We start from the raw sequence: 17,089 nt of genomic DNA, 5'->3' as shown, positions 1-17,089 counted from the left end.
TTCTTCTGTTGTGGTGCCATTTCTTTTTTCTGTTTGTGTCTCTTCCAAAAAAGAATCACTGAATTGGCTGGCTTGCTGGGAGCCTCTTCTCTTGAGGCCAGTCTGAAATAGAATTTTGACACATGCTAATAACAAGTTTGTCTGACAAGTTATTTTAAGAATTCACATTTTAAAAATAAATTTGTTACGTCATTTTCAAATGATATCCATTGGAATTGAAATACCATAGTGGCATGATAATACCCTGCGTGAAAAATATAGGAGTTACTTTTTGACACTTGGACATTTTACATTTCTTTTTCTTCTCCTCAAATTCATAATTCTGCCTCTCATTTTATCCTAATATAATATTTCTTACAACTAAATTTACAACTTACAATTTCTTTTTTTTTGTTTGTTTGAGACGGAGTCTCGCTCTCTCACCCAGGCTGGAGTGCTGTGGCGTGATCTCGGCTCGCTGCAAGCTCCGCCTCCCGGGTTCACACCATTCTCCTGCCTCAGCCTCTCCGAGTAGCTGGGACTACAGGCGCCCGCCACCACGCCCGGCTAATTTTTTTGTACTTTTAGTAGAGACGGGGTTTCACCATGGTCTTGATCTCCTGACCTCGTGATCCGTCCGCCTCGGCCTCCCAAAGTGCTGGGATTACAAGCGTGAGCCACCGCGCCCGGCCGTACAATTTCTTAAAATTGATTTACCTTGGAATCTCCTGTAGCAAATCTATAAATTTTTGTGACCATAAGGCTTTTTGTGTTCCTGAGTTGAGTATACAATTACTATTACTCAACTCATAAAAATGCACAAATATATTACAATTTTGACAAATGGTTATTTAAAGTATAAAAAAATTTTTTTGGAAATAAACCTCTTAAAAGAGATGGGACTAGTTTCTTCCCTCTCTCCTCCATCCCCAGAAAGACACAGACCCATAAATAAAAACTACATAATGCTAGAAAGAGCTAATGTTCACCAGTGAGTCTATTCTTGTTTTTCATCTTTATGGATATAAGCTCTGACGAGGGCTGTTCCAATAACAACTACATGAGATTGGAAAGAGTCTTGTTATAGCGACGTTATTCAACTCTTTGAATTTCTGGTATATTCAAAAATCACATTAAAAAATCTATCGGCTGTCTTCACTAGAAACTCTTTCAACTTTGTTGAAAGCAAAGAATTGGAAAACCAGTTTCCAAACAGATTTGCTCCCCAGTCATTACCGTCCAATGTAGCCCCAGGATTTCAAATCATGCCTTTTGGTAACCCAAGAATTCTAACACTCCAGGGCCATGCCCAGTGGTGTGTAGGCAAATTTACTCTCTGGGGAAAAAAAGAAAAAGGCAAAGAAAAGCAAGCCCTGCTTTATAGCTTTTGTTCGTTTACATGGTATAAAGGCTTCCACCACAGCCAATTTCTTTTGTGTGTGTGTGTGTGTGTTCAAGTCTTGCTCTGTCGCCCAGGCTGGAGTGCAATGGCGCGATCTCAGCTCACTGCAACCTCCACCTACTGGGTTCAAGCAATTCTCCTGCCTCAGCCTCCCAAGTAGCTGGGATTACAGGCGCCCACCACCACACCCTGCTAATTTTTGTATTTTTAGAAGGTATGGCGTTTCACCATGTTGGCCAGGCTGGTCTCAAACTCTTGACCTCATGATCTGCCGGCCTTGGCCTCCCAAAGTGCTGGGATTACAGGCGTGAGCCACCGCACCCGGCCACCAAGGCCAATTTCAAGCCACTAACCTGACCTCACTGACACACGCTTGGGAAGACAGGCACACAGTCAGCTCTCCGGGCCAGTATGAGACATTCACTACCGCAGGGCGTCACAGTTAGATTCAGACGGAGGGAGGAGTGTGCCCCTCTTCTGAGAAGTGCGACAGATGATTGTGAAAGGGGAGAGTGAGGAGAGTTGTCTGATCTCAGGGGTGTGCTCACAGAAATTGGTTTATGAAAGAGTACCCATGGGTGTTGAGAACATTGATTCTTCTAAACATCCCATGCCTGGATACTGCTTGGGAAGGCTGTGCCGCCATGGTTCCACGTGCAGTAATTTGGAGGCTACCGATTCAAAGGATGGAGTATGGACCTTGGAGTCAGCCACACCAGGGCTCAAATATCTGCCTCTGTAATTTATGATGGTTGAGAACTTGGGCATATAGTTTCAACGTCTTGAGTCTCAGTTATCTCCTACAAAATACAACAGGCCAATACCTACCTTGCAAGGTTTGAGAGCAAAAGGTAGTATGCATACAGTGTTGTATCCAGCAGGTGCTCAACAGATGAATGTTACTATCAGAGTCCTTTTAGTTGAGTCTAAGTGATGTGACTTGAAGGGTTGAGGATTAGGGTATCAGGTCCTGAACCCAGTGGGAAACATCAGATCCCTTGCCATTTAGGGTTTACCTGCTCCAAAGCAAGTAGCTGCTTTGGTTCCATCTAAAAATGTTGACTTCAAAACAGAACTTTCAGCTTATTTCCCTCTTTTTCATACACATTTCATCTTATAAATTGCAGAGGCTGGGATCTCTGGTCTATATGGAAGAACACACTCAACAGCAACAGTAGCTCTCCCAGGGAGTAGAACTCAAGACTGGTCTATCTTGTACCTAACCAGGAGGGTTATTACCAAGAAACAAGAGTCTCCTTCTAAGGTGGTTTCACCTGTAAGGCAATCCCTTAGCCTGATCCCTGAGGGCTTCATTAGAGTAGGGTCTTGGTGATTTTACTGGCTTGTTAAGAAGGCTTTTCAAAGTCTTGTGTAATGATGATGAATGGCAGGGCAAAATCATGTTAACACATTATAAACAATTCCAGGCACAACCAGTATCTCACACTGTACTTTATTTTTCTTCACAATATTAACTAGACAGACAAGGAAAGTTTAATGGCAATGTGACTTTTTCCAACAACACAAACAAACAAAGTGCCATTATAGCTAATGGTGGCCAACTGGAGACTTACTTTACCTTAACCATGTGAAGTATCATTACCATATTTTTTGTGTGTACAGTGTTGCAAGATATCAGCCACCCCTTAAAAGTATCAATCTTAAAAAGAGCCATGGAAGGTAAAAGTATGAAAATCTTGATAACAAAGGCTTTCAATACAAAAACACTTATTGTACACTTATTTTTATTTAAAACAAAAATGACCCCAGTAACTCAAAACAAAAGCAAACCTTGATTGAAAACTTAAGAAGGTATAATAAAAAACAAAACCACCAAAAGAAAGCTTCCCCAAAAGAAATGCAATCCACTATCACTCTTGCAAATTCTACCTTGGAGGGAAAAACTTAATGAAATGAGCTATCTGGAGGGCCCACGGCAGATTTTCCAAAAGGTTCAGGTGCATGGATTTACTCAGTATCTACACTACAGTCTTATTTATTAATAGTCTCAGAATTTTTTTGACTAAGCGAGCCTTTCCATCCTCCACCAGTGTTCCCATCTTCTGTGCTGAGCTTGGTATGCAGGATGTTGGCTTGAAGTTATTTTTCTGGGGCAGTCCAGATGAACCGGTACAGTACCATTCATGCTCCATCTGGTTTTCTTTGCATCCAGTGAGATGCATATTTCATGATTGTCCAAGGTCATGGTTGTCCAAAGACATGGAACAGAATGATTCACTGGGTAAGACTAAAGGACTTGTATTATCACTTTCCAATTCAGTTTCACATTGCTTAATTTTATTAAAAACTTTTTCTGTATTGTACATAATAAACATTTAGAAACAGATGTCCCTACCAACCAGAAGGTTGTCATTAAATATCCTGTTAGTTAAAACTGCACATTTATTGTTTAAATACCCATTAGACATCTCCAGCTTGACATTTATACCATTGCACTGCCAAACGGAGCTGCACTTTGAGCCATGCTGATGTCTCTGGAATCTAAATGTCGTACCACAAACTTCAAAATGTTTCTCATTTGTCACATAAGGTTCTTCGCAGAGGCATCACATCGACCCCAATACAGGTCCTTTACACCCTTAGTTCTGGTTATTCGGAAAACTTCCAACTCCCTGATCCAAACTTGGGAATGTTTTACTCATTTAAAAATTCTTCCTCCCTCCCACCCCTCCAACAAATGTGCTTTGTCCCATAATAATTAAAAAAAAAAAATCCCTGAAAGATCCAAATTGAATAACAATAAAGATCTGATTGGAACCTTCATAAGCTTGACAATGCAGAATTGTATTTCTTAAAAAGTGTGTAACCACATTTGTCTGGGCTGCAAAAGACACCACAGAATAAGATCAGAATAGAATTTCAACTGACTCCCTAATTTCCTTAGAATGGCTTGTATTTCAAGCCTTTCCTGTTTTTCTCTGATAGAGTAGGTGTACATTACTAACTACAAGTGATAAGAAAATCTAAAAACAGCCACTGCCTTAAAAGTACAATTGGAATTAGAGTTTAAGTTCACATTTTTAAACTATTTGTTTTAGGATAAGATTAATTACAAATAGAGACTATTTGCAATTCTGTTCACTCAATAGATCCTGGAGGTGAAAGCTAGACATGTGTTGGGATTGCCCTAATTATTTACATTTAATCTTGATTATTATAACTCCTCTCGATTTCTAATCACTTCCTAATTTTTCCCACTGGGCCAGAGCTACACCTTTAGATGATAAGCATTTACTAATAAAACAAAGATCACATATAAATGGAAGGCCACATCTGAACACAGAGAGGTAAGTGAGCTGTGGAGAGAATATTGGCTTCTTGTTTGAACTAAATCAAGGTGCTTCCTTAATTCTGTGACTTTAATCCAAATCTTAAGCCTGCCAGAATTTTCTGCCCCTGCAAAATCTTCGGAGACGACCCGATGGCCATAGACCCTGTCAGCTGTCGTTCTGGCCTCTTTTTCGGAGTATTTGTGCAGCGAGGGACTGGGAGGGCCGAGGAGGTTCTCGGATGTTCTTCTCCTTTTGAAGCTTTTTTTTAGAGCCCTTGTCCCCAATTTGGAAAGTGCGTATATTCTATTTAACTCTGACCCTGGCCAGTGTAAAGAGGAGTACATAAAGAGGACTGTTTTTTCATTCATAAAAAGCAGTTAAGATGCAGATGTGAATCCCTCTTCAACACAAAATAGGGATGGTTCTCTGTTGCCCGACTGCAAAATAATTAGATATAATGACAAAAAAGAAGAGGAGAAAAAAATGACTAGTTGAGGCTTTTATATACATTCATTGCTTCTAACATGTTTTTAACAATAAGGAAAATGCAACATCAACTACTCTTAGAGCAAGTGCAGCCACAATACTGTACAGTTCTGGGGCCAAGAGGCTGGGCACATTTACTGTTATTAAAACCAGGTAACAAAACCCCACAGCAAAAGGCAGCCAGCCAGCAATTAGCCCCCATGACCTCTTAATATATATACATTTTTCAAATACTCTGTGAATCCCGTTTGAACAACAACAAAAGACAAAACAGGCTTTATATTAAAAACGTCCATGTTCTTCATTGTTACTTCTAAAGCAGCTTGGAGGATCTTACCACGTGGAGCATACTGCAAACTGACTCCATTAAAATGATTTTGGCAGGATAGCAGCACAGGATTGGATATTCCATATTCATCACTTTGACAATGTAAACCTTTCATAAAATAATATTTTGCTTAAAAATTAGAATCATTCAAAGGTCTGATCATTCTGTTCCCTGAGGCCCGCCGGGGAGGTCTGGCTTCATACCACAGGTTTCCTGCTTTCTTGGTGGAGCGTAAGCACCACTGCATTTCAGGAAGACCCTGAAGGACAGCCGTGAGAAAGCCCCCGCGGAAGGAGGGCAGGAGGGCTCTGGGTGGGTCTGTGTTGAAACAGGCCACGTAAAGCAACTCACTAAAGGTCAAACCACCATAGATTTGAATCTGCTGGTCATTCCCCATCTGGATTTTTAACTGAATGAATCTCATGGGTTTAACCAAACATGCATGTAATCCTGAATAACATGAATTATATGCGGAATTGCCCAAGAAACAAGGTCAAAGGGACAACAGATATATTTGTCACAATCAACAATTCTGTTGACATGAAAATGCACATGACTTGGTTGAAACAAAGCTCCCCAGTGGCCAGTGACATCCAGGTTTTTCTTAGGTAGCTGAGACTCAGGGCTTATCTCACCTTCTCAGAAATGCTTTTGAAGAATCAAGAGACAAAAATCTCAAACAGAAAATGATCACTTTTGCTCACAAATAGTGTATAGGCCATAACTAAATACAATTTAAAAAAAAACGCTGAGATGCATGTATTTTTTTAAAGCAGCTTTCGAAATATCAACCACAGCATTAAACATTGAACAGAGTACATTCCAAAGTTAATACAGATAAATGTATGTATATAATGCAATAATGCCACAGAGTTATTCCATCAGTGTCTCAAGGCTGATTCTAAACTGGAAGAAAAAAAATTTTCTAGTTTATGTGTTGAAGATGTCACTTCTTTTGCTACTTCTTTATAGTTTCCCACCAATGATTTTTTTTAAATGCCCCAGGATATACAGATAACCCCCATATTCCACACCTGGAACTTTTTTTTTTCTGTCAGGTTTTCAAATAAAACCAAACTACAGTGACAAGATAATGTTTTACATGTAATTCCATAGACAGAGGTCAATTAATCCATGACACCTCAATTCAATCCTTCCTTTAGGATTTATGACCCTCTCCAAAGTCATTTAAAGCCTTGCTTTAAACTGACAGGTGGGCCAAGGCCACACAGCCAACGTGCAATGTGCTACGGCCAAAATGGGCCGTGGCCATTGCCTCTCCTCACGTTCCCAGCCTTCACCATGTCCTTCTGCTAGGAAGGGCCCAGGGCCTCTGTTCCTTCCCTCTACAGTGATACATGTCTTAAGAAGAGTCGTGGCTCCCATGCTCCACGTGCAAACGGGCCTACCTGGAGGGCCCCAGGGTGACAGGCCCAGCCGCGCCCCTCTATTGCTCTTTCTTGACAGTGGAATTCTGAGCTCCGTCAGCTTCCAGACATTCGGAGACCACACTGCCCTGTTGATCACCCCTGGAGGAGGCCAGTGAGGGCCCAGGCTCAGTTCCAGGACCAGGCCTTCAAGCTGGGACACAGGCAGGTTCTGCGGACTTCGGTCTCCTAAAAGCAGGCACTTGTGGCGGCCTGATGCTCTAGGTAACTCTAGCCTTCCTGATGCCGAAGTCACCGAAATGTTCACTTCCTCAAGTTCCAGAGGATTCTGTTTCCTACTCAGACAGAGCCAGTATTGGGAGTTGGGGGGTGCGTATCCAAAATATATGAATATACACAATCAGGGCTTAAGGTACTGGATGATATTGTATAAATTGCTAAAATGCTTCTCGGCACAATTGGTAGCTTAAAAAAATACTTTCCTATGATTTAAGGGCATTTTTCCCATCGCTGTCCTTCGGCGTGGAAATCTCAGCGGGTACTAGGTCCATCTGAAGTCCCAACTCTTTTCCGCCCACCAGGTATGCATCATGTGAGTCATATGCAAAGAGTCTCTTCTTCAGGCCAGGGAGGCTGGACTTCCCCCCCAGGAACCCTCCCTCTGTTAGTATCACAGCCCCCAGGGCAAAGAAATGCAAGTGAATGAACCCCTTCTCCCCAGCCTCCAGCAGCCAGAAAGCCAGCTTCCCCAATGATCAGGTCCTTTTTCCATCCGTCTGCTCTTCAGATGGTGAGTTAGTCCGGCCAACAACATGGAAAGCGAATCTGTGTGTACAGGCACAGCACATCCAGGTGGAGCCACACGAAGCGGTGCTTGGCAATTAGTGGTCGGATTTCCAAAGACAGGAGTTTTGATGGGACTTGTCTTAAATAAATAAATCTTTTTTTTCTTGATAATGTAAAAAATAAATGATATTTCCCTTTGGCAGTAAATAGCTGATTCGACATTTTGCCTGAAAACTGTTAATTGTGTGTGTGTGTCTGTCTGTGTGTGTGATGTTTATATGTGTGTTATTTTTTCTTAAACAGCCTGCAGCTTTGTTTCATGGTACATCACTGACAATGCATATTATTTCTACTGCTTTAGTGAACCTTTTGCATATTTGTTTGGGGCAGGCGTGTTGACTTCACTTGTGGCCCAGATAGGCACCCAGGGTGATGCAAGCTCCCACCAGGGCCAAACTGAGCAGAGTCTTCAGAGACAGCCAGGAGAAATCAAACAGAGGCCGCATGCTGGGGCCGTACAGTTCCACAAAGGCATCCTGCAGTTGGGGGAGAGGAGGAAAGAAAAAGAAAGAGTATTAGAGAGAGAGCAGAGAATGCCACCCCACAGAGAAAGAGGCATCCTGCCAGGGCAGCCTGGGCACCTTCAGAAGGGTGAGAGGGGAAAAGGCAAATGCTCTTTGGAGGCCGTGATTCAGAAACCACTGTTTTCATTAATTCAAGACATATTTATTGAGACCCTATTTACATGCCAGGCATCTTAGAGATACAGCAGTGCATAAAATAGACTAAAGGTTCCTACTTCACGAAGCTTCCATCTAGTGGAACAGCATAGACAGCAATTAATATAAATTACCACATGGTGTAGGAGAGAGTGCTAAGGGCCGAGGAGAAAAACAGCAGAGGCAGTTAGAAAATATCAGAGGTTTTGCAATTTTAGCTAGCACGCCCAACCACAAAAGTAATAAAATCTAGCAATGATGATGACTGTCACACTCCTTGATTGAATGTTGACATCTTATCAAATGTCTGACATGCATTATTTTAGTCTTTGTACCAAACTTTTTTTTTTTTTTTTTTTTTTTTTTTAGAGACAGAGTCTTGCTCTGTTGCTCAGGCTGCAGTGCAGTGGTGCAATCACGACCCAGTGCAGCCTCGAACTGTTGGGCTCAAGAGTGATCCTCCTGCCTCCGCCTCCTGAGTACCTAGGATTACCATGCTTGGCTAATTTTTAAATTTTTTTGTAGAGGTGGGGTCTTACTATGCTTTCCAGGCTGGTCTTGAACTCCTGGGCTCAAGTGATTCTCCTGCCTCAGCCTCCCAAAGTTCTGGGATTAAAGGTGTGAGCTTTCTCATCCAGCTAATTCTTTGTACCAATCTTACTAAGTTATTTTGTTTCTGTTCTGAAGATGAAAAAGCTGAGAATTGCAGGGAATAAGAGACTTTTTAACAAACGGCAGAGCCAGGCTTTGAACCCAGATAGAAACCAGCACCCTTCTCTCTGCCGATGCCCTGGCCTGGCTAACGGCAGCTCTGTGAGAGCATTTGGTTGGCCAAGGGCTCAGCTGGTGGAGGGGCCAAGGGCGGCCTTGACTGGTGCAGTGCCAGCCTCTAAGGTCAAGGTTCTCCCGGAGAAAGGGAGCTGTCAGGGGGTTTCTCCTGGGGGTGGCTAGACTGGACGACCACAACTCTGCATTTACTCAAATTGTGGATCTCACAAGGCAGGAGATCAGGGGTGTGTCACTGGACCTGCAGGTCCCTGAGAGACAAAAAGGGTGTCTCCCTTCCATTCCTATCTCTCCATCTCAAGTCGGGTCTGTAGTGTGTTGTAGCAAAGTCCACCCTCTGGATGGGCTTGGATTGAGCAAATCACCAATTGCTCATTTCCTAGATTCTGGGGAGATTATGTTTCACATTTGTGTCCAATGAGTATTTGGATAACTTTCTGAATGAATATTTGAATACATAAATCAGTAAATGAATTCTTTTTACTTCTGATTTATTCAGGATGAAGAAGAAAACAAGAATAGTTCCACATTATTCCCAACAACCCTGACTCAAGGCACACAATTTTATTACAGGAAACAGTAACATACCATGACCCTGGACATCGCTGTTGGGAGGGGCTCCAACAGTACACAGAGGGGTTCCCTTTCTCTGGGGCAAGGGCTGTAGCAGTGGGACCAGGGATTCTCTTTGTCTCCCTCATGCTGGGCATGGTCTTGGTGCACCATAGGTGCGTAGTAAATGTTGGTTCACTTAAGCTTTCTGAATACAATCCTTGGTTTAAATTCTGTCTTTGGCTTAATGCTTTACCCAAATGCTTATGAATCTGTTTGAAATTACTCCTTCTATATGTAACAGCCTCTGAGAATCCTGAGGTAGTCTTGATGAGGGTTTAAAACATTGTTAGGGTAACTTTCCACATTATTAAATACAGATTTATACAATTATTTTCATGATATATAATATGTGCCATACTTTAAAAAATTCATTTTTATAGTGTTTACATCTTTTGCTATTATAAACAATATCATGATATATTTTTGTACATAAATTCTTGTCTATTTGTTCAGTTGCTTTTTTGAAATAAACTCCTAGAAGTGACCTCAATTGACCAGTCATCAATATTGCTTCCAGAAATCATGAAGGGCTTGCCTTGAGCCATCCGCACACTCTCATGGATTGCCCTCCAACCAATGCCACCTTTTACAAAAGGCAGGCAAGGATTTAGGGCGAGGGTCACACTGAGGGTGATCCTGCCCCCCAGGGGACATTTGGCAATGTTTGGAAGCATTTTTAGTGGTCATGATTTGGGGTGAGGGTGCCACTGGTATCTAGTGGGCAGAGGCCACGGACGCTGTTCAGCAACCCACAATGCACAGGGCAGCCCCCCAGTGCTAACAGGGCCGAGGCTGAGAAACTCTGGTTTATAAGATGCTCTGTAATCACAGACCATAGAAGAACAGATGACCCATCCTGTGTGTCAACAGCATTGGTCAAATCAGCACAACCAGCGGGCCTTCTGCATCTTTGGAGGTCCTTGGTTAACTTTTACCAGGAGAGGGCGCAAGGGCTTTCTTCTTCTTTTTAAATATCTATTGTTAAACATTTCTAAATTTCAGTGTTAGAAAAGCGAGGCAATAGACGTACATAAAATGTGTGTTTAGTGCTCTTAGCACAGAGCTAAGGCACAATCATGATTGTCTGCCAAGATGCACACCCCTCTCTATATAAGCAGGGATCAGTGGGGCAGGAAGGAGTCAGGACTTCGCCACAAGCCGGAACTCTGCCTCTTCCAGGGAGCAACCCAAGACGTCACAGACACGGCTGCAAATGTCAACTAGTCCTCCCATCCATGCTTCTCTCTCTGAGGGATGGGCAGGCTGAAACCCCTAACAGCCCAGCCAAAAGACGCCCCAAATTCGTCAGGGCACTGGCAATAGGTTGTCTGCAATTCAGCCTGACATTGAGAAGGTCAGTGGCCGGGCTCTGAATTCCTTTAGTAATCAACAGAGTTTTGTGTGGCAAAATCTGAATCGGACTAAGCCCCTGATCATTTGTCCTCTCTGGACCTGAAGCCATCCTGGGAAACCAGAGGATGCAGGGACACACTCCAGCTGGCATTTTCTCCCAGTTGGCCTGGTACACAGTGCTGGAGAGCAGAAGAAATGCTGTCCCAAATATCCCCACCTCCTCAGAGCTGGAATAATTCCCTCTCACCACCCTCACCCCCACACAAATAACAGTGCTTCTCATGAACCTAACAGGCCATTTCTGACGTGCATTACACAGAACAATGTCACTTCTAGAGTGAGATGAGCTAAACTAGCAGCTCTTGGCCCAAAGCCTCAGCACAGAGGTGCTGTTGCCATCCCAGGGGGCTGAGAAGGGCATGGGACTTGGAGGAGGAGTCTGGGTGAACCCTGGCTTTGACATTTTATCAGTTTATAACCTTGAGCAGATAACCCAACCCCGAGCCTCATTGACTTCATCCATAGCCATAAAATTCATTATTGTGAAGATTAACGTAGGTCACTCAAAGCCATTTGTAAATTGGATACAGAAAGTGAGCTCGTGGCAGAACAAACACCGTGCTCGTCTGTCCTCTTGCAGATCCGCTCCGCACCTACTCAACCTGCCCTTCCCCCAAGAAGTTCTGCTGAGCCTGCCATTTTACAGAAGCAATTTCCTCTCTTAGCTTTCCGATCTGAGGATAGTCCGTAATTTCTATAGGAATTATGAATTAAAATGTATACATCCCGTGTTCTGGTCAAAGATGGGAAGTGATAATACAATGCTTACCTATCTATCCTTCTTTATACATTATTAGAGTGTAGGGCTAGAGGGCAAGTCATTTAACCCCCTGGAGGTTGGATCTGGCCTCTAAACTTTGCCCTTCTACAATTCCAAAGTGCAAAGGAGACCCTGTGGCTGAAAGCTTCTTTCGTAGAAAGTCTTCTTGCTTTTTCAAACATCCTGATTAGGGCGATTTCCGAAGTCTGTTTGAACAGTCTGTCATTATTTGTTTAAGTTTGAAAGCTGTTTTAAATAAACACATGCTCATTTTATGTATTAAAAGCAACAAAGAGGGAAAAAGAAAACCTGGGTCGTCATGTGATTCGTACAAAATCCCAGTCTATATATTTAGGAAGCTCTGTGTCCCTTGCTCATGTCAGGACTGGCAAGGGCTTACCCGACTTCACAGATCACAGGTTCACATGGAAAGGCTCGTACCAGCTCCTCCCATGAGGAGGAGGTGGGCAGGGCCTCAGCTCTGGTGGCTCTGTCCACAGTGGCTTCTCCATAAATTTCCAATTCAGAGGCCACAGAGGATCTGAGTTCCACCCAGGGCTGGCCCAAGGGGACAAGATGGCCAAACTCCCAGCCCCAGCCTTGCTGCAGGGTTGGAACCAGGCCAGGTAGGTGTGGACGGGAGCAGACCAGGGTCAAGACTCCTAAACTCAGCAAAGGTGTCCTCACCCCTCTGGGCTGTGGAGCACTCCCACCTGGGAGGCCGCCGTCCTCCAACATTTTCCTTTTCCCTTCAGAAACTTCAAGAATTTTTTTTTTTGAGATGGAGTCTAGCTCCATCACTCAGGCTGGAGTGCAGTGGCGCCCAGGTTCAAGCAATTCTTCTGCCTCAGCCTCCCGTGTAGCTGGGACTACAGGTACCCTCTACTATGCCCGGCTAATTTTTGTATTTTTAGTAGAGAAAGGGTTTCATGTTGGCTAGGCTGGTCTCGAACTCCTGGCCTAAAGTGATCCTCCCACCTTGGCCTCCCAAAGTGCTGGGATTACAGGCATGAGCCACTGCGCCTGGTCCACTTCAAGAAATTTCACGTAAACCTAAAATGAGATTTTTTTTTTTTAAAAAAAGGTCAGATTGTCAAGAATGGAAGAGAACGTTAATTCTAAGTGCTGAAAAGAATGGCATGGTTGGGGATATGGGCGGGGGTCCCAAAACAACCCTTATGCCCAGGTAAAGGTAAACATGGAGACCTTTTGAATTTGGTAATGCATATCAAAAGGCTTTAAAAAAGGTTTTGTTAGTAATTTCACTTCCAGTTATTTATTTTGGAAAAATAATAAAGTGCACAGATTATGTATAATAGCATAAACCTGGAAACAAATGTCTGAAAATAGATGACTGATAGCACGTCCACATGATAGAATGCTGTTCAGCATTAAAAGTCATACCCTATAGTTATTGGCAAGAAATTGTGTTCCTAACGTCATATTGAGTAAAGCAGGACAAAACGGTCAGCAAAACATGATTCCACTTCTGTAAAAACCTAACATATATATGTGCACATACAGAAAAAAATAATATAAAGGAAAACGCCAAGATGTTAACAGTGATTATCTTTGAAGGCAGAAGTAGGCATGAGGACATGGCATTTATGAGGCTATTCTGATTTTTTTCCTTAGCTGTCTTTTCTAATTCAATACAAACATGTATATTACTATTTACGAAATATATTTTAATATATACTACGTAGAATAATGTTACATTCTAAGTGCTTACTTAAACTGAAAAAAATCCAGACTCCATAATTCGACAGACAAAAATGCTGGGAGATGATGTCTAGTAGGAGGGAGACATGGACTCCCAGGCAGCAGCCATGACCTAGAACCATGCAACAGTCCCCCGGTTAAGTGAGGGCCTCCTTAGACCCTGGCCCAGAAGAACTCACAAGAGCTCTGCCCCTCAGACCAATGCCTGCAATAAGAGGTTCAGGCCCCAAGCTCAGTGTGTGTCCTCGGCTCTCTATATACTGGGGAAATTTAATATGGCTTGGCTGGCTATAAGCAAATTAGAAATTCACCTACATTCTACAGTCTTTGAGCTGACTATGCATGCAGACGTTATACAATCGAAGGGAATTCTAAGGGAGAAGAGCCACCCTGTCCCCAAAGAGCTTACACTCTAGAGAGAGGTAATGCCTCTATGTGCACATTTGAACTAAACTAAATCAATGGGTGCCGCCATTTTGTATCGTGCAGACTGCAGAGTCTCATAAGCAGTAAGAAGAAAGCAAAAAGAAAATCAGACCATGCCAATGGGAAATCAAACACAGCTATCAAATGCCTTTGGTATTTTCTATTTTTCTTGCCTTTACAGTTTTGTCTCCTTGGGGACCTCTGAGGATCTCTTCTCTCATGACAACTTTAAGGTTAGGGTGAAAAAAGGAAAGGGAGAATCACTGTAACAGAAAACTTTGAGCTGGAAGGAACCTCAAAGTATGTTCAGATTCCCTGAATTGGTTTAATAATGTTTAATAAAGATATTAGCTCTTTTTTAAAATAAGTGAGGTGAGTGAAACTTTGACAGGTAAAGCAAATTCCTTACAGTGTGTATTCGTAAGGAAATTCGTGGTGGACAGGAGCGTGAAGGCTGGGTTTCACCTGCCTCCTGCACGTCACAGGTTAGAACGCTGGCAAGCAGCTGGTTCTTCTCTCTGCCCAGGGAACCTCCTCCCTGCCTCCCTCAACTTGCTTTCTCCCATCTCGACCTTCCTCTCTGCCCCAACGTGGACTCCAGCCCAAGCAAGTCTTATCTGGGCTTCCAAGTGGTGCTGAAGAAAGTCACCCAACCTTGCAGGCAGGTGCTGCTGGAAATTCATGGTCTCTCAACTCAGTGAGTTCTGACGCCACCGAGCAATTCTTTACTCTTTGTCAGATCTTTTCTGTTCCTTTTGATGACTGTTCCCAACAGCCACCACTTGTCTCACACGTCTTCTTCACCTTTTGGCAGCGAACGCTGCCTTTTACTTCTCTGAGAAAACTGGGATCATTGGGCAAGAATTACCACAGCTTTCCACTCTGGCCCGTGCACAAATGTCCATTTCTGCCTGTCCTTCCCTGCTCCTCTCCACCCTTCACCCTGATTCCACCATCTCCCAATGCTTCAGGAACCTTTCTCCGTCAATTGTCCCTGCTCTCAATTACAATTTTAATCGCATCCTTTCTTTCCGGCCTCAGGTATCCTCAAAATGTCCGTGCTGATGTGTGCTCCACCCTAACCATTATCTTCTCTGTCTCTGCCCTCTTAAAAAAGCTGCCAAGCCACACTCATTGGCTCACTTCCCACCCACATTTGAACCCATTCAGTCGGGCTGCTTCCTATACTGTGCCTCTGAAACCACCCCCACAAAGACCACCAATACCCTCCATGTGGCTAAATTCACTAGGTGTGAGGTTGTATCTTACTAGGTGCTCTGATGCCCTGGACACCAAGACCACTGAGGGTCTTCCGTGACTCTGCTCTCTTTGGGCTACCTCCTTCCTCCTGAAGAATTTCCTCTCTGTCTGCCTCATGGGCACCTCCTCCCTGGCTTATTCTGATAAGTTCTCGATGCTGCCCGTCAGGCTTCTGTCTGGACATTTTCTTTTCTCTCTTTAGCCAATCTCTCTCTTGGTCTTAAATACCACCCTTGTGATAATGTCCCTAACATCTTTATATCCAGTCTCACTTTCTCCCCTAACTGGCAAATACTTATTCCAATTGCTTTCTAAGACATCCCCTAGGGAGTTCGATCAATCTGCCCCAAACTGAAGCTATAATCACTCCCTCCATCAAGCCTCCCTCTCTTCCTGTCTTCAACCTGGCTATGGCATCAAGTAAACCTACAGCCTGAGAGTCTCCTAGATGTTTTTCTCTTCCTCATGCCCCATATTCATTCATCAGTAAATCCCATGGCCATAGGTTAGATTCCCTTAGAAGCAGACCCTAAGACAAAGATTTCAGTGCAAGTGGTTTATTTGGGAGATAATGCTAGGAACTCTAGGGGGAGCAGGGAAGGGAGAGAAAAAAGGAAACGACTCATGCATGAGTTACCTCATCAAGCAAGTTATTGCTACTGGCAAACAGAGCTTACTCCTGCCAGGGAAATCTGAGGGCCAGTGTAGACCATGCATCTCTTGTTAACCCACTGAGGGGCTAGGGAGCTGGGGTATTTATACACCAACTCCTGCTATTCACTGGTTGAAGGTTGCTCCTATGGAATGTCAATACCCCAGCACTCCTAGCTGGCCATGTCACAGGTGAAGTACCCATCAAGGAAATAGATGCAGATGCCACATCTCTTGTAGTTGGAGGTGAAGTTAGTGAGCACTGAAGTGGTAAGGGCCAGGGGACAGGACAGAACAGGGCAGTAGATGGCCGATTTTACCACCTGAACACTTCTCTCTCTGTTTACCTTCTCTCCCCAGGATCACTGCTGTGATTTCCAATCTGATCTCTCTGCCTCTGTCTGAGTCTTGTGCTCTGCCTGTAAATCACTTCTGTGTACTGCAGCCAGAGTGATCCATTCAGAATCAAATCTGCTGCTTCCATGCTTAAGTCTAAGGTTCCCAATGCTCTGGCTCCAACCTAGTTCTCCTGCTCAGCTTGTCACTCTTAAGTCAACTTTGGTTCATTCAGAGATTCAGGTCAATCATTTTCTGCAAGCAACTTTCTCCAAATCCCTAGGTTGAGCTAAATAATCCTCGGCTGTTCTCTGTTTACAGTATTGTACGAAGATCATCTGTTTACATGTCTGCCTTCCCCATTCAACTATTAGCACCTGGAGGTGCAGGACCATGTTTTATTTATCTTTGGATCCCTGGAGCATGTGTCTGTCATACATTAGGAACTCGGCAAATGTTTGTGGAGCTGAAATAAACTGATTTGTTTTACTATACGGCAGATTTTTCAAACATCCTAATAGATAATATTTTTTTAAAAGGGGAGTATTCAGAGACCAAATAAAGGACTGGCTTAGATAAAATTCAGTTTTTTTTTTTTTTTTTTTCCAGCAGCAGCCTCTAGTGTCCTCCTCCCAGGGACTGATGTTTAGCCGGTTCCCTAGGACACAGAGAGATCTGACTGGTCAGTGCTGGTCAGTGTCCCTGCTATATTGGTTAGTAAATATTATCACCCCCACTC

At 43.4% G+C, this 17,089-nt stretch overlaps 1 protein-coding gene across 1 annotated transcript in view; it reads right to left on the bottom strand.

Moving 5' to 3' along the window:
* Window positions 1-2,823: 2,823 nt before the first annotated feature.
* Window positions 2,824-17,089, bottom strand: part of BCL2 (BCL2 apoptosis regulator) — a 196,575-nt gene continuing 182,309 nt past the window's right edge. The window contains exon 3 of the mRNA XM_003264299.2: window positions 2,824-8,198. Coding sequence (XP_003264347.1) covers window positions 8,064-8,198 — 135 coding nt within the window. The 3' untranslated portion in view covers window positions 2,824-8,063. The remainder of the gene's footprint in view (window positions 8,199-17,089) is intronic.

Source organism: Nomascus leucogenys, chromosome 4 (assembly GCF_006542625.1).
Source record: "Nomascus leucogenys isolate Asia chromosome 4, Asia_NLE_v1, whole genome shotgun sequence".
Taxonomy (NCBI): Eukaryota; Metazoa; Chordata; class Mammalia; order Primates; family Hylobatidae; genus Nomascus; species Nomascus leucogenys.
Note: the sequence above shows the minus strand (reverse complement) of the source record. Positions and strands in the feature narration are given on the sequence as shown.